General features: G+C 40.1%; 1 protein-coding gene across 2 annotated transcripts in view; it reads left to right on the plus strand.

The window, feature by feature from the left end:
* Positions 1 to 2,308, plus strand: part of fgd (faciogenital dysplasia) — a 55,414-nt gene extending 53,106 nt beyond the window's left edge. The window contains exon 19 of one of the 2 annotated variants that reach the window (XM_035382332.1): positions 38 to 2,308. In XM_035382332.1, coding sequence (XP_035238223.1) covers positions 38 to 271 — 234 coding nt within the window. In that variant the 3' untranslated portion in view covers positions 272 to 2,308. The remainder of the gene's footprint in view (positions 1 to 37) is intronic. The other variant, XM_035382333.1, reaches the window with a different exon arrangement.
* Positions 2,309 to 18,556: the final 16,248 nt, after the last annotated feature.

Here is an 18,556-nt window from a genome sequence, read left to right on the forward strand (position 1 = left end):
GAATGGTGCTGATTGGAGGGTTGTTGTGATTCCTCAGGAGGGGCGTGGAGCCCGGGCCATCCCCTTGCTTGGGTGCGAGGTGAGCCTGCCTGCGGAGAAGCAGGAGATGAGGAACGTCTTCAAGCTGAGCCACTCCCAGCAAGTGCTCCTGCTCAGTGCCCAGGACTGCGATCTGCTGACCAAGTGGATGGAGGTCCTCACCAGGGCGTCCAGGGGGGAGGCTGCCACAGAGACGCCAATCTGCCCAGCTGAGTTCAGAAAGAGCCAATAGCACAGTGCCGCTGAGGCCTTCGGACCCTCTGCCGCCCATGTCCCTGCCCCCGCCCTGTGTACAGCACACATTACTTGAATTCACTTTACCTTGGCACTTTTTTTGTTTTTCCTCTTAAGGGACTCCTCCCCTCTGACCCACCCCAAACCCCCCCCCCCCCCCCTTATCATATTTGTATTTGTGGTTTTATATATATAATTGTTCTCTGCTGTTTGTGGAGGAAAATCTTTTGAATCCTTTTTTGTATTATAGCATAAGATAACGTAGAAGGCATTCATTAAACTGTGGTTTTTATTTGTTTTTCGCCCTTCTTCTCAGTTACCTGTAAATTGTGCAACCGTTTGGTGAAGCATTAACTCATGCCTGTGTTTTTGCTCATGCGTGTTTCAGTATTGACTGTAAGTGGATAAAGCTCTGCGTGTCCCGCCCCCTGTCCCACCCCAGTCATCTCAGTGGCTGCTCTGTGAAGAATGTACAGTGTGAATAGTGTGTCATTAGGAACTGAAACTCCATTTTAAGTTATGATATGTGAAAGTTTGTGGCTGGCCACTGGATGCTCCCTCTGACACACCCCGACCCCGCCCCCTCTCTGCGTGACACCCCCTCTGAATTAAGGGAGGCTCATTCATTTACCATGGCTACTGCACCCTGAGGTATGGTCTACTGGTCCAGTGATTTAAAACCCATAGCAATGACAAGTACTGTACATCACAAACCCATGCCCCAGTAATAAGAACAGTCTAGGTGTAGAGGATCTACTGTACCTGCATGGTAATCCACGTATTTATGTGCCGTCCTTTCAAGCGGACTGGTTTGGATTCTTGTTCTGAATTGAATTGTTGTAGAAAATGGACAGATTCAGTATTACATGTCTAACCAGGACCATGCACATGGAAAAGCATACAGTGCAAGCATATCATTAATGCAAATAAAGGCAGATGGTTCACAAAAGGCAATATTTTATTATATTTATTCTTTTTAGTGTTTTCTTTTGGGAAAGTATTTTTTTTGTATTTAATAGACTTTCATATTTTCACATGTGTAATTTGTCCTTCACATAACTAATCAAGATACAAACTTTAAAGCTAGACAAATTTTTTTTAAAAGATCAGAACGATTGACCTAGCATTTCAGCTAATATCCTCATTCTCTGCCCTAATTTCATTTATAGTTCCTCCAGATCAGGAGAACATTGTGTCATATATGTACTTGAAACGTAACATTTTGGATAAAGAAAAAAACAGGAAAATTTCCCAGAAGATTCTGCACAATGACTAATCATTCATCATAAGTACAATTGGTATAATCAATTGCCTTTGAGCACTGTAGCAATGAATCTGGGAGATTAATCAACTAAAGCCCTGATTAGTGATTAAGCCACTAAAAATCAACAGATTTGTGAGTCATTATTTGGGACGTCTTTCATGCTAAACACTTGAGCTCACTGAATGTGGAAGTGCTCATGGCATGGTAAGTGCTGATGCTGTGTGGATATCAACAGGACGTATCCACATTTTACCTTTCGGGCCGTGGCTCACAGTATTTATGGAGGGAAATTCACCATGCATTAACTACCGAGGTAATTTGATTTTAAAAAACAAATGAAAAAATACGTCATGTGCATACATCACATCTTCATCTGCAACAGATTTCCCCCATCCATCTTCCCTAACCAAAACCCATACCTGTGTTGTTTACAGTTGTGTTATATTTGGATGATGGCTCTGTTCATAATAAATAATAGCCTGGTGCATTAGGGAACAGCTTTTTTCAGATCCTCTTGCAGTCCTGTTAGATGGGTGTGTGCTCAATGGGACTATCAGTCCTGGCATTGAAAGCTTATTCAAAGGCATAGTTTCAATGGCTTTTGAGGTTGTGATGGCACTGCATCTAAACACAACCTGCCTTCCTGCTTTTATAAATACATAACTACATTTTTTTTTTACATCAAGGACATGCCTATTCTGAATGAAAGGTTTTATGTCAAATGTGTATTAAAATGTGTTGCGGGGACCCAAGTGCGTCCTTATATGTCAATTCGATTCAGTTAATTTTTATTTGTACAGCACGGAATGTTCTGCATTGCGAGTCTGAAACGTCCAGGCCCACAGTGCAGAATGGAGACGTGAAGCTCTGCCAATCATCATCAATTGGCTTGTGCTTGTGTTTGTGTTTGTGTTTGAAAGGATGTGGTACAGTGCAGGAAAATTCCATTTGACCTTCAAAGTCAGAGAGTTTGTGTGTATGTGTGTGTGTGTGTGTGAGAGAGAGAGAGAGAGAGAGAGAGACCAAGCGGACACCGGAATGAAACTCGAATAAGCATAAAGGTGGATACACAGCGGGGGTCAACCCAGCCACTGCAGGTGGAGCTGCGGGGGTTCGGCTGAAGGAAATGTAAAAGAGGCTGGTGGGTGGGAGGTTTAGAGGGCTGCTGTACTGCATGGGCCTTCTGTTCACATTAATGTACATTACAGAAGAAAGGTGGCCTGCAAAATCCTGCGGAATATTGGCTTTCTCAGATATCTGTTAGAGTAACCTTCAGCAGCTCACTTTGAGCTTCAACCTGGATCTGATGTAGAATAGCCATTTGTTAGCCCAGTTGAAACTTACAGTATCCCAAAAAAAATTTGTATCAGTGTGTTATAATACAGTTCATGTTCGCAGATTTAAATGTCAGTATTATGCCCCAAAATAAAGTTCTATTCTAGCACCAAAAGTACCTCAAACGTTTTCAGCAAGCTGCTGCAGTGCCAGTAGAAAGGCCCTCCGAGCTTCACTTCAGATGAGTGCCCGCCTTGCCGTGGAGCTCCCCTCATGAGGACATCCTGCCTGACTGCTCTGTTCCTGAAGAACTCCAAAGGCTTGGCAGGAATGAGCCCACTAATGGGATCCTCTTCAGAAAAGTGCCCCAAGATGCTCCGGGTGCTCACAAATCTGTTTCTGTGCATTTCAAACCCACTGCTTGCAGGCCCCTGACCCTTCCCTTCCCTCCCCTCTCCACCCCACCCCATGGTGCTTATGAGAAAGATGGCCTTCAGTCTTTGATTACTTCTGAATTTGTCACTGATTGGATGTTTAATCTCTGAGGAGTTTGACATAAAATGACTAGGATGCACACCTGCAGGGCTGGCTATCTATTTCTCTCTCCCTCCTCTCTCTCTTCTCCTCTCTTTTTTCCATCTTCTCTCTCTCTCTCTCTCTCTCTCTCTCTCTCTCTGTGATGCCAATGCCAATTGGGACATCGTGGGAGACCTCTCGTAATCACTTGTTTTGATGGCACAATTACAAACTTTTGAATTTCCATGAAAGCCCTGCAGCTGCTGTTTGTGAGTGAGCGACTGTGAGGACTGAGAGGGCCTGAATGTGACTCCAATGGTGACGTATCGATATGGAGAGGTAATAAATATAAATAGTGTCATGCATTTTTGTGATAATTGATCACATATTATTATTTAATTATTAATTATAAAAACATTAAACAATCATTAAGTTCTATTCACTGCTTATCAAGTGTTCACAAAATCCTCCACTAAAATCAGATTTCTTGTTTGAAACTTGCTCCCTGTTTTGCTTTTTGGCTGCCTTCTATAATAAAACTGCTGTGTTTTCTAGGAAGTGAGAGTGCATCATAATTATAGGCTCGATTATCTCTCCAAAGTGTCTTGTTGCAGCTCAAAATACACCAGTAATGATGGGCTGTTGTATTATCAGCTGCAGATTCCTCAGGAAAAAAATAAACTAAAAAAGCAAAAATGAAGAAATGTTATTGAATAAATTTGTTCATGAATCAGTCGCTTTTTCTGGGTGAAGAAAATTAATTGGGATCTACACTTCCAAAATGATGTGGAGTTGGCATGCCTGTTGCTGGATAAGAAAACATTGAAGTGCAACTAATCAACAGTTTTCAAAATAATGATTGGCACCTTTGCTCGCTAGCTGAAAGGGTACTTATATTATATATGATATGACCTTTTGATGCGATTACATTTGCCACAAATACAACACAGAGGCTGCAAGACACTAAAGTTTTTTAACCCCAACAAAATGTGAACACAAGATGGCAAACAGATGTCTCACACAAAAAGCTATTAGAAGTCATCTATTTTAACAAGGTCATTTGGGAAAATAAAACAGTGAAAGAGTTTCATTTAACAGGAATTTATTAATCACTCTCATCATTTTTGAGGTTAAATGACTTATGCTTATGCTTATAACTGTTTGACTGTATGTCATTTAACTTAGGAGTTAATTTTCCAAATACTTGTTGAATCTCTGCACCAAATGTAATTGACTACTTAATTTCAAGGTCTGTAATTAGTTGTTAAATGCAATCTGTCTTCTCTCTATCTCCTGTTGAGGTAAGTGCTGGGACTCCCAGAAAAAGAATGTGACTTTTTAATGCTTTTTCCCTTTGACAGTTAACAATTGAAAAATGATGCCTGTCTTTTAAGACCTATGGAATCTAGAACTTGGCATGCTTTGGAACAGCTGAGGAAATTTCTTAAATCTTTATGTTTCATACTAATCCTATTATAGCATCCACACACATACACACACACACACATAGGCAAGCGTTTTATGGACGCCTTGCATCCATCCTCCCACTACTTTGAAACTGTCAGGGTTAAACAATGGGTTTGAAATAAAAAAAAACACTTTTTACTTCAAGCTGTTTACTAATGTTTTTCTCTTTCTTCTTTTCTTATGCAGTACAGAGACAACAGTACAATAAAAGCCACTGATGCTGTGTGCTGTATTTGGAGAGTCTCAATTTATTTCTGTGTCTGCAAAGCTGTGTGGTAAATCTTAAAGTCTTCGTTTGTAAAGGTCAGCAGTCTGTGAAGTAAAACTCTGTCAATGGAGAATCTGCTTTCCTGCTCCTTAACACCTCTGAAGTCACATATCTCATATCCTGCAGTCTATGGAGGGATGAGTGGAAACGAAGCAAACAATAAGAGAGAACATATTAAAAGATTCCTGAAAAACTTCCTTTTGTGGCATTGTCCTACTTTGGAAATCTCATGTTCCGCTGCCTTTCCTCATGAAATAAGTACTTATGATGAATCCTCTGTCTTTGCAATATTTTTTTTTATAATAGCCAAAAGAACATCTTTCTTTTGAAATATTCCAAATACAGCTGATGAAAGTATCCGGCGTCTCTTGAGCGCCACTGCTGCGTAATCTCCTTAGCAGCCGCATGAAACGCGCCTCATTCGCCGGCCCCAGCCCGCTCCCGCTGAATTAACCTTCTGGGAAGTTAGAGCAGAAGAGCTGCTGGGCTCCGCATGTGGGATTTACTCAGAGGCTGTTGACCGTTGCAGAAAGGAACGAGCGTGTATTCAGCACATACCCTATTCCCCTTCGAATACGTTTATTTTTTTGTCAAAGTTGCATTTTTCTGTTGGTTCTATGCTTGAGAGCCAAAGTGGGGGGCAACAGCGCATTCACTGCTGTCTTTCAAGCTATCTCAATTGTGCTGAGCTTCCAGCGCTCCACAGGGGACTGAGAAGTGCTGCATCAGCACAGTGTTTGAGGTGGGGTGGTCCGAGAATGACTCATGTCAGTGCGTGTGTGTATGTGTGTCACATGGGTGCAAGAGAAAAGAAGCAAGCCTTTAACACTCCAGATTTGTCATGCACATTCTGCATGGTGTGCAGAAAAAAAAGGGGTGTTGATGTGAAGATCTGCCATGGCAGCTTGACTCTCCTGACTCTCCTCCTAAGAACCAGAAATTCATAGTTGTCTGCTGTAGGGGACAAACCATGTATTCTACAAGGACCATATATTATTATACTCTGCAGAAACCTACACTACATGGGTCAATTAATAATAACAAAATAATGAATATTTCTGAAAATATTTTCAGTTTTTGCCATCCAAGACACTTGTATTGTGTAAAAAAAATAAAACACTTAACTTTCTTCTGCTGGGTCTCAGGAGGATAAGCATTGTTTCATAGACACTTGTGCTGGGAGGAAAAGATCATTTCATTCAATGGCACTTTCTGTGCCCAATGGTTTTAGTGAAGTGTGCCTTGCTGAAGAGTCATATGCAGTTGCTGCAATAACACTTGACAATGGTCTCTCGACAAAACGTGGTAGATCATCTGTCCAATTTACTAAAGCAGCGCAGATTAATGCACCTGGGATGAAACAACGTGTGATTAAATTTTACCAGCCTTTCTCTTAAAGATGCACCGCAGAAACAGCCATCCACCTGCCCGCTCTCTTTCTTTGAACTAAATGATCTCATCTTTCGGTTAGCTCAAGTTTATTCCATGTATTGCCTAATTTTGATGGGATTTAAGCACAAGTTGAATGTCAATCAAATGTTTTACCTGGATTTAGCCATGTGTTTTCCATCGTAATTCAAAGTATCACCTAAATGCTGGACCAATGATGCAATGCTGGACCAACACAGGTTTTACTGTTAAGGATGATGACGATAATATATTCATTTCTGAGAAATGAATTAAAGAGAGCTGCTACAGTGAGCTAGAAGAAGCTGTGGAATGAAGTGTAATCGGTGTCAAAGTTTCGTTGCAGCAGACAGGAGAGCAGCTGTTAGCCTCTGAATCACTTTCTCAAACCTCTTTCCTTCTCAGTTCTCACTTTCTCTTCTCTATTCTGCCATACTGGGTGTGGTTACATGGCACATTTAGCTTTACTCAAGTAATTGATGTCTCACTGTAAGAGGACTTAAATTCCTGGCGTGGCAACAGAGACACTCTATTTTCTGTTTTTCTCCAATGAGATACCTAAACCACACACAGCCGACACGTCATGTACATCTTTCCTCCTCATCGTGTTTTACAGGCGCATTTAAAGTAATTATATATATATATATATATATATATTTTTTTTTTTTTTGCGTGAGACCTTTCTCAATGTTTCATGGGAATTGATACATCAGTCAGCCATTTCAAACTGAAAGTGGTGGTTTGTCGAGAGCTCTCACTTCCCACACAGCACCTGCTGTACATCTCTCATGAAGTGAAATATTCCATAGTTTTCATCTGTCAAGAAGTACAGCCAAATTCAATGTGATTTAATTTTACATTTCCATAAGATATTTATGGCAACAATGCTGCAGCAATGCTACAGCATCTTCATCACTGCGCTTGGGTTTATCTGAAAAGAGTTCTTCCCCACCAACCCCACTTCCAGCAGCAACCGAGGTTTCCGAGGGGACCTCCCACACAAGTGCTAACCTGCTTAGCTTCAGCCATTCAGCAGGAGCAGGAAACATGGCATGGCTATGGTTGGTATGGCTTCTGGCATGATGTGATCAACACTGGAGCTTGTGGGCTCCGCAGGTTCCACATAATATTAGTGAGGATATTAGTAAGCGTGTTTTTAACCCAAGAAGAAGAATTATTTTTTCACCCTCTCACCATAACCGATGTTAATGCGTTTAATGGAGGACCATTGTGGTTACATGGCACATTTTTATCTCTGCAGATGCCTCACCTGCAAATATTTAATCCAGCAACTACATTCTGTGTAATTCAAAACCGCAGAACCATCCGTTATTGTGGTCCAGAATGTGCAATTGAAACAGTCAGGCTCTTCGGCACAAACAAACAATAATAGCTGATGAGCATTCACCCTTTCGCCAGATCGTGGTGCTCAGTAAAGAATCAATTAATGTGGATGAAGACTGAGATAAGCTCTGGTTCCCCTGGCTAGTGCAGAAAGTAAAACATCACCTCCTTTATGCTGAAGCCTGGCTAGTACAAAGCAAAAATGTGAGAACAGCAGTGGCAGAGAGCATGAAGGCTCATAAAATAGGGAGGAGGAAAAAGTTCATTTGGCACTAGAGAAACACTCTATTTACACCTCATTAAATGCTTTAATTGGATGAGGACGAGACAAAGAGCAGTTTGCACTCTTGGAAATCCGGAAGCTTAAAAGCTGTTTTTGACTTCATTCTATCAACCTTGTGCCTCTTCTTGCAGGAATACAAGTTACCAGATTCAGGTAAATTATGTTGTTGACTGATTTCTGTTGCTCATTGGTTGATCTTACATTACCTATGACTACATTTAGTCTATAGGACACATGCATTTCTCAGTTATATTTTTGTAGTGCTATGCATATGCCCCTGTAGACAGTACTGGCATATCAGTTTGAGAAAAGTTTGACTGTTTCAGCACACTGAGATCTCATGAAGTGAATCCATGACTTCAACCACTTCAGATGTGTAGCCAAAGGAAAACTGACTGGTGGTAAAATTTTGAAAATTTTATTAACCAGGTTTTGAATAAAGCGTTCGGATTCAAATCTACATGCATACTAAAATGTTACACCCTTTATCAATTATTAATTATGAAAACATCTTGCTTTTTACTTTTTTGTTGAGGGGGGCTTAGCTGTCTCTGGAAGTGCAGTTGCTGTACTAAGGAAGACATGCATGAAACTGGAGATGTGATCTCTCCTTGTTCAGTCAGCACCAGGGTGGGAGATCTGGCTTCTGAATTCTGAAACAGATCAATTGGATGCCACAGAAGGCACACATCAGGACACTTTTGTGGTATCAGAAAAGGGACTGAGCAGTAATGAGTGAAGCCTTTACCTTGTTAAATTATTGAAAAGCAGTTGCGAGTAATGCTGTGTGATATTGACAAAATCCACATAAACTGTCACAGGGAGGAGTAGATTAATGACAACTCTGTCTGATGAAATAGATGATTTTATGTGGGCGCATATGTGTGTGTGTGTGTATGCATGCATATATTTGCTTGTGCATGTGCATGTGCATGTGCATGTGTGTGTAGTGTATGTGTTTTTGTTTGTGTGTGTGAATGCATGCATACATGTGCTTGTGCATGTGCATGCATGTGTGCGTGTGTGTGCATGCGTGTGTGTGTTGTGCGTGTGTGCGGGGGGGTGTATGTGTGTGTTTTTATGTGTGTGTGCGTGCATGCATGCATATGTGTGTTTGTGCATGTGCATGTGTGTGTGTGTGTGTGCATGCATCATGTGTCTGTGTGCGTGTGCATCTGTGTGTGTGTGTGTGGTTGCGTGTGTGTATGTGTGTGTGTGTGGTGTTCAATGAAGTCTGGTACCCAGAGTGTCTTAGGAAAACCGGGAAACAAATCACTTCTAATAATAAAGTGTTTACGCAGTGTGATTTTTGTACCGTCTGTTTAGCTAGTGTGGAAGCGTGTCTAGGTGTAATGAATAATGCATACATATTCAGACACGTCTGCTGCAGTGACACTAGATTGCAAGGCCATCAGGCTGTGATAGCTAACTGCCCATGTGGCTTAATTTAACAATGGCTATCCATGTGCATTTCTTTTGACTAGTGCCAGTAGCATACATGCACATTTTATTTGCTAATATATTTCTTAAGTCTCTTCATATATCCTATGTTCATATGTTAGTGTCTACATGTAATCGTTGTGCCATAGAGTATTTCTCATTCATTCTTGTTTCATCCCCAAAACATTTTGAAATCAAGCAAATCTAAGTGTATTCTATTTGAAATGGACAAAATATATGGAAAGGCGATAGATCAAAGAAACCAAATGGAAACAATGTATGCTTTACCGAAAGTGCATGAATTAATATTATCTTTATTTGGAGAGCAGCTTAACAGTGGCAGTTGGATCACCATGGTAACTGTGCACCACTCAAGCAAAGGTTGCAGCCTCACAGTGGGAGCAGCCAATCACAAGCCAAATGTGAAAAAAATCCAACCGTTACTCTCCATCAAACACTAATGACTATTTCAATGCATGGATGAACTTGATTTAAAATGATTATGACACTGTTGGGGAAAAAGAACATTCCTGATATAAAACAAGGAAAAATCATATTGTATCATATTAGGTGATGATGTCCTGAACATGAGAAATCACAGTTGGATTGAATTTGTTCAAAGCCAGCCTGAACTACCTCTGGAGATGGTCTGATTTGGATTCCACTGATATTGGATTTGAATATTAATCACAAATCCTTTTGATTCCTCAAAATAAAATGCTCAAACCAAACTTTGTAAGATCTGAGATTTGAAACTGAGGCAGGTCAAACACAGGAGTCAAGTAACTAAATGTACTTCTTGTAATTTGCTTCGAGTAATGCTTCTTAGAGTTGAAGTTGAAATGACAGAGTATTATTGGCTCCTGATACTCCCCACACTCTTCACTTCATTTCTCCACCTGCTATGCTCAAACACTCAGAACGATTGCATCACTGTGCACTGCACAAGTGTTACCGCTGTCTGCTTATAAAAAGCCACTTCCCCTGTCAATGACCTTTGTAAAGGATCCTTGTACCTCTGAATCTGGCCATCTGTGTGAACATTCCCAGTCCCTCTGATGCAGACTGTCTGTTTGACAGGTCTTCTTCTCTCTGATACAAGCAGTCTACAGTATGTTTACAGTCCCGGTCTCCCTGATACAGACTGCCTATGTAAAAGATACCTGTCTGTTTGATACAAAATGGAAAGTGTGATTTGTGTGTCAGTAGCTCTGCCTTCAGTCCACTTTCACAGTGCTGAACTGTCAAACTGTCATTGTTTTTATTTAACATTAGAGATTTTATTAAGGCATTTATACTTGGTTTTCTATTTCCCTGTCAGTGAATGATTACAAAGACAAACATTTTCATTTTTGTTTTTTATTCTGGCTTTTGTGTGACTTTTTCTTGCTCTCTTATTCTCCTGAATAAGAATGTATGGAATGGATAACCTCATAAGATTTATGAAGCTCACGACTGCCGGTGGCAAAAGCCCCAGTCCCTAATGACATTTGCTTCTGAAATGGAGAACCCATAGTACAAAAATGACAAAATTAATGATGATGTGTATAAGCCACAGTCCCAGTAATATTACCTCTGAAATAAGTTTGAAAGAGAGGAATAGAGGAGAATGTCACTTTAGGTTACCCGTACATTAAAAATATTTAAGTGCTTAAGATACTTTTGAGCCATGAGAAAATGAATGGGATCACTCATGTGAAAATTTGCTGCATAAGCCCTTCTCACAGACCACTGTGTGCTTTTTTATCAAGTAAGCAGTAACTTTTCAGAAGTGAAGAAGACTGCTTCAGACACGCTTTCCTCTGACGAATGGTCCTCCAAGCATTCAGCCAATGGAAACCCTCTAAATTCTCACTGTACAAGCAGAGCACTCATCTTTCTGTGTGTGATAGTCTCCCATAATGTGGTAGAAAATTTTGAAATGTTCTGTTTCCTCCTCACTGTGGGTAGATGCACATGCATACCCTCACGCAAACACACACACACACACACACACACACATTGTGTAAGTTCCACCTTGATTGCGTGGCAAGAGATTTTGACACAATATCATATATGACAGGGCTGTTACGGAACTGGTGAATTAGCTGATGCCCCACTCAAAGTTTTGAAATAGAAGATTCCTGCTGTGTTGTTTTGACATCACAATGGTTTCGGAGTCGAGGGTTCCCTGCCCTCATAAGGCCTTCCAAAAACTGAACAAAAATTCCAGAATCAATCAATCAAAATCATCTGACCATTTTAACTTACAAACCTTACTCTGTGTTTAAATGTATGTTCTGTTATTTATCACGATAGGGCCTTGTGGATCAAATGAAGCACCTGAAGTTTTAGTTTTAACTTAGTTTCAGTTTATTTTCAAAAGTAAAAAAAGAAACAACACAAAGAGTGTTAAAATATAATTTAAAACAACAGTGTAAATGTTTTAAAGTAAGAATAATAAATGTGCAGGCGAGGTTAGAAACCAGAAAAGGCTTGTGCGTGAACCTCACTCCAAAACAACCTCACCCCAAACCACTCCTCCCTCAGCTCAATGGAATTGGTACTACATCTTCTGTTGCTATCACTGTTTCTCACTGATCACATAGCACAGCTGCTTCTCTGTGGCCAGTTATACTCTTGGTTATTTTTCCTTTTGGATATTGCCAGCCCTCACACATTGTAAAACCCAATAACAAACACACTTCAGTGAAAATGGGCAGAAATGGCTGCTGGTGCTGCTGGAAGTGCTGTTGGTTTTGTAGTAGGGTCCAACCTTCATTCTGAACCACGTTGAAAAATAAATTTCTGAAGCATTTGCAGGGCATCTATGCTGTACACAGTGAAAAAGCCCCAGGACACTAAAAGTAATGGATTACTTGGTGCCCTAGCAATAGTCTTAATGTTGCTATAAGAGCATCCACAAGTAAAGCACAAGTATATACCTCTCTTTCTACCTCAGAAAATGTTGTGGTGAGCATCCAGGTATAAAATGGCAGCAGTGCCTCACCCACATTTGCAGTGCTTAAGGTAAGTCATCCTCTCCCCAGTGAAACTTTTGAGTGTTTCCTATGACATCCATGATAGTAGCAATATACACTAAACTCATTTTTTATTATCATTATGCGAGCTGGCGAGATATTACATTTCAAAGCACTCCCTTACTGGAAATCATAGATCCATGGCCCATGCATTGCAGGATCCTAAAGTCAGCAAAATACTGTGCTGAGCTTGCCTGTCCGATAAGACAAAATTACTGTAAGGGGCAGTAACGGATATGCAAATTCATAGCGAGCCTCTCTCGTTTGGTTTAGTTTTGCACAGTTTTTATGAGGGTCTTGGCAGAAATCTGCTCCTTATGTCGGTGTTATAACACTGCAAAAACCAAAACATAAGTCAATCTGAATGAGTATTTTAGTCTTAATGATAGTTAAAATCTTATTTCTGTTACTTTTTTGTTAAATAAGATAAAAATATTGTGAATGAGGTCAACAAGCAGTAACTTAAAATGAGTTAATAATTTCTACTTGAGAGAGAAAAAAGATTTTAAGTCACGTAACAACACAAAAACACTTGTTAAGACAGGCTTTTTTTTGCAGAGTAATTTTCAGCGTCTGTGTGACATCACAGTGACAGTGAGGTTCCTCAGGCCGGTGACCCTCTTCCGAGTTAAGAATGTTGTGGCTGTGGCAATTAAAGCACAGGTCTGCCATCCAGATTACAGTAATAAAATAATCTCCATTGGCCTAAATCTTTTACTCTCCTTCACTCTGTTCTTCCTTCACTCTTACATCAACATACATCTCCTGTCTCTTTATTTCTTAGTGAATATTTACATTGTTTGTTCAAGGCTACATTATGAACACAATTCCAAATTGTAAACACAAGCGAATGTTCTGAGTTGTAAACTCTTTAAAGCTAATATGACAAAAAAAGAAAAATAAATTTAAGAGATTTGAGCCTCATTGAGACTGACTAACAAAAGCAAAAAGAGACTGAATTCAGCAAGGACGGGAATACAATAAAGACGAGCAGAAATTAAGTTTACAAAAGGGAGGATGGATAAGGGCAGATAGAGAGCATTTTCAGAGCCAATAAAAAATGTATAATGTTAGCTGAGCACTCTTTCATTCCCTCTGTTTGACATGGTTTGACTGGGATATAAACTAATGTGCATTTCTGCAGCCAAGGCTGTCTGCCCATGTATTTATTAAAGAGCTCTTATGAATGTTCACAAGCCAAAATCTCTGTCCTGCACTACCCTGGGTTCCAGTGGTTTTCGCTGCAGGGCTACTCAGAAACTATTTCAAAGAAATATGGATTGGAGCAGGAAAAAAGCTCTCTTCTATGCCCCTATCACTATAAGCCAAAAGTGTGCTGAGTGAAATCTACAGCAGAGGAAATAAAGTGTTGCCCTGGCAACCATGTGACTTTACAGTATTCAAATAATCTGCAGCTGAACTTATGTGCATCTCCGGGCCCCCGCTGGGCCTCGCTTGTGACGGGGAGCAGATGTGCTCCCTCATTTTTGTTCACCCCCAAATCCACAACTGTACCCCTCCACATGAAATACACTCTCTATCAACTGTGGAGAAGGAGAAGACACTCCATACATAAGGAGATGCTGCCTTCACCAATAGAAAAGATTCACTCATTTGGCACCTCCACACTTTGCAAAAAAAACTCTCCCACATGCTCAATCTTCCATGCCGACACACTCATGCTTACGTTCATATACTCACGCACACATGCATTCACGAACACAGACATACAGGAACACACACACACACACACATGCATATGCGCACACATGCACAAACACACACACACACACACACATGCATATGTGCACACGCATACACACACACGCACACACTCCTATCAGAAGAGAGAAGCAGGCTTGTGATTTATCACTGTGGGTGTATGTCATCTTTTGCACATCTATATCACAATGTTGTAGAAGGCCTGGTGCAGTGCTGTCGTAATCCCAGAGGTTGTGATGGCATTACAGACAAATGTTCCATTTCCACCAAAACTCTGGAAGGCTAGAGAAAGCTGATGAATGTTAACAAAGGGATTTTCTATAACCACAGACTGATCCACTGGTTCATTTATTTTATTTAAGGTTTTTTGGAGCTTATGCAAGCACTGCTGAGGCTAGAAACAGATATTCCCCAGAAAATAAAGTTACTCACAGTGAGGACATCTAAAGGAAACCTTAATTTCTCAGATGCGTAATTCATTGGTGAATTACATGACTCCTAAAGAACACAAATCAAACATTGTTTTTTAACACTGGGTTTCTGTCTTTGATAGTGAACATTGTGGAATGTAGATATCTACTCTTGTTTAAACATCATGTTAGATTGATGCGGAGCCAAACTCAAACTTCCACCATAGGAAGTCCTCAATGAAAACCAGGAACTGAAAGGGCACATATGATTCTGCAAATATTTAAAAACCTATCTTTACTATTTCTGAGTATTAAACCTTTTAAATCCCCCTCCAAAATTAACCACACAACTCATGAAGCATAAAAAGACTCCTTCCTCAGGCATATTTTTTTCAAAATGGTTTGATTATTTATTGTGGAGCAGTGTGAAGAGCAGAATGAAGAAGTGTGCTTGATAAGATCCAGCTCGGAAAGCAATCTCCAGCCTATGTTGCATTTTCAAAAGCATGGCCATCACTTCTTACTCGGTCACCCCTTGACTGCCGAAGTACTCAGATGTGCTAACACAAAAGATTTGGAAAGGATTTTCTCATTATCAGGATTCAGGTCCGGGCGGGGGATGAAGATGTAGATAAAACTCAGCCAAACAGCACGCACTTCCCAGGGTATTGATCCAAACAAGCTGGCCCGATGATCATTCAAAGTGTAATCAGGGCTTCACTGGCAGGAAACATGAGAGCTCAGTTCCTTATTTATTTTTTAATTTTTTAATTCCAGCACTTTCTCTTGATAGGCTGTGTCCTTTACTGATATTAATAAGTGTATGTTAAAAAGATATACACAAGATATTAATAAAATGAGTTTTATTTGCCTTAACTCCCATATGATGTTATAATTCTTCGAAGAATGGCATACCTGTTATATGTTTTTGTCGTTGGAGAATTTGTTAAATGGAACTCTTAATAAAAAGACTTATTACAATGAGACAAAAGAAGCGCTCTGTACCAAGAGAAATTGTGTTTGCTGTAAGAGATGGAAGCAGAGCTGCCATCATTCTTAAGACACCGTCTCACAAATCCTTTCATCTACTGCGACCAGAACATGAACTGCATGTGTATACTCTGGAATCAATAACAGGCAGAATCCAACCCGACAAATGAGGGTGAATTCCAAAGAGATACTGGATGTTAAGAGTCTCCAAAACAAGACTCTCCCTCTCTATCTCTCTTTCTCTCTCTGTGTATGCAAGTGTGCGTACATAGTGCGTATACCTAAGTTTAGTTGGTCCTAACAGCTGTTACACTTGAGAAGGACATTTTACCTTATCATTTAGATCACATAACATAAAAAGTATGCGCTTGTAAATTGTTGCAGAGAACACACTGTATGATTGACCGAAGAGACAACATTGCAGGGATGTAACATTGCTGTTGTCCAACAAGCGCTTCCCAAAACAGACTCTGTGTTGAAGGTGCCTGCCTCTCCCTTGGCCTTTCCACTGCAGAGAGCAGCAGGCCAGGGATTTGAAGTGCTGAGAGCTGTGGTGAAATGAGGCCTGTTCTGCTATTCGAGGGTCAGTCCCATATCTCGCTCCCAACAGCCTGAAGTGTCCTCAGAACCACTCATCCTGCATTGGGGAGATTACTGCTCACAACTGCTTGAGTAATTGCCTCAGGCCCTCCATCCTCCTTCACCCCCTCTGTCACTGTAAGTCTTGACTAAAAGCTTTGGAGTTTTTACAAATAATCTAAGGACATATTCTGCATTTAAATCTTATGGATTGTGCCCAAACTATTTTTTATATTTAAAATATTTTCTTTCCTTTTTTTTATTACTAACCCAGATAACATTTTTGGCTCTTAGAACATTCCCTGAATGTTGGAAGAGTTATGGTACTGAGTGTTCATTGTACATTTGCCCAGTTTCCTCTTTCTTGAGTGTTATCTTTAAGTCACCAGGAACATTGCAGAAATGGTCTTGGAATGCTATTCCATTATGTTGGTTAAGTTAAAAAAACAGTCATTAAAACTGGATTTGAGGGTGTTCATTCATATAAATTAAAAATACTATTAACAATGCTAAACAAATTTACCGTTTCAATCATTTAATTCAAAAGATGTTTAAAATTCATTTGGAATGTATCCTGCAGGATATTTTTGTGACTAAACGATAATCTTCAGGGCATGCTGACAGGAAGCTGGTATGTATCATTGCTGAAATTTTTTTCTGTGATATTGACAGGACTTCTTTGGAATAATAAAATGTTATAAGACTGTTCTACAAATTTGTCTCATCACAATGTTATTTCACAACTGAATGGGAGTCTTGCTGGGACAGTATTGCTTTGCTCGAAACACACCGCAAAACATGGTTCTGTACAGCTTTTGTTGAGCTGCTGGTCTAGTCTATCTTGTTTTGGCTCCCCATCTCTGATTTTGGGTGATCTAGCGGTTCTTGGCTTGTGGCCTAGTCAAAAAAAAAGATGTCTCCCAATTTAATGTGTAGGAAATTATATGAAAAGCCTGATGTTACAGTGCCAAAGATGAAAATAATGTTTTCATCATACAAGAAAAAGAAAAACCTTGCATTGCATTCTTGTGTGATTTTGGGTTGATGCGGTGTGGCTGCACACACATTTAGGCTTCATAATCCATCATACACAGTAGCACAGTACCAAGTTGCATACATAAAGTAAAAAATGGAGCATCACGTAGTTCTGGCAGGCCACGAGAGTCAAGCGCTCCGGCTGAATCAGCTGATGGCTCAGCTGAGTGATGTTCGCCTATCACAGTACATTCACTAACAGGGCGGTCTACTTAAACAGCCTCCCTCTACTCATTCGGCTGCTCCTCCTGCATGTAAGCTGCTGTACGTTGCTTCGTAAATCCCCTCCACCACCCCAGCTCCATCCCTATGCGTCAAGAATTTGCATTTCTCCATTCCTATGTGTTAAGAATTTGTATTGCTCCATCCCTATGTGTTAAGAAATTGCATTGTTCCATCCCTATGTGTTCAGAACTTGCTTTGCTGCTGGATCTGTTCTGTGTGTACCCCTCTAGGGGGTTTGGCTGCTGGCCTCCCAGCCTTATCCACCGGGCTGCGTGGTTGGCGGGAGAGCTCTAGAACAGAGCCATACCGCCAAACATAACTGTATTGCCTTTATTGTCAATAAAGTTCTACTTGATGACAGTGGTCCTGACAGAAGTGTAGTTCTACTTTATCAAAATGTCCTGAATATTCAGAAAACATTGTGAACATTCTGCTTCACTAGAATAAATTTAATTATTTTCTTGTTGGCCTGTGCAACATGCCATTTTCCAATGAATTACATACTCTTTATGCATGTGCATCAGCTCCAGATCTTTTTGACGCAAGGTTATGGTCCATATTTGGCAGACTGCCGGTTTAATTAATAAAACTGTCCAATGAGCAATAAAATGAAAATGATTCTTATTTTTAAAGGTTCAATTAGCTATTTTACCACCAAACTAATTGAACTATGACATAGTACAGTCACTGTCAGAACAATGTATTGCTGTTTGTAAAGGAAAGTAAAAGGTGGCCTGCCTAATGGTTCAGATTAAAGTTTTTTATTAAAGTGGGAAACAATTGCCTTCTGTATTATGCACAGTCTTGAATGTGTTTAGTAAATAGCTACAATTGGTATTTCCTCATTTATCGAATTTTGGTTTTTTAAAATCTGGTTTCTTTTGAATAGGTGTGCATATTATTGGGTCTGTAACATATTGCGAATGAAATCTATCATCTAGGTCTCAGAAATTCTGCTAATGCGAAAACTGTTTGATACAATGCTACATTTGGGCATTGGCAATATAATTATATAATACGGTTATATACTATAGCATT

This window comes from Anguilla anguilla, chromosome 11 (genome assembly GCF_013347855.1).
Source record: "Anguilla anguilla isolate fAngAng1 chromosome 11, fAngAng1.pri, whole genome shotgun sequence".
NCBI lineage: Eukaryota > Metazoa > Chordata > Actinopteri > Anguilliformes > Anguillidae > Anguilla > Anguilla anguilla.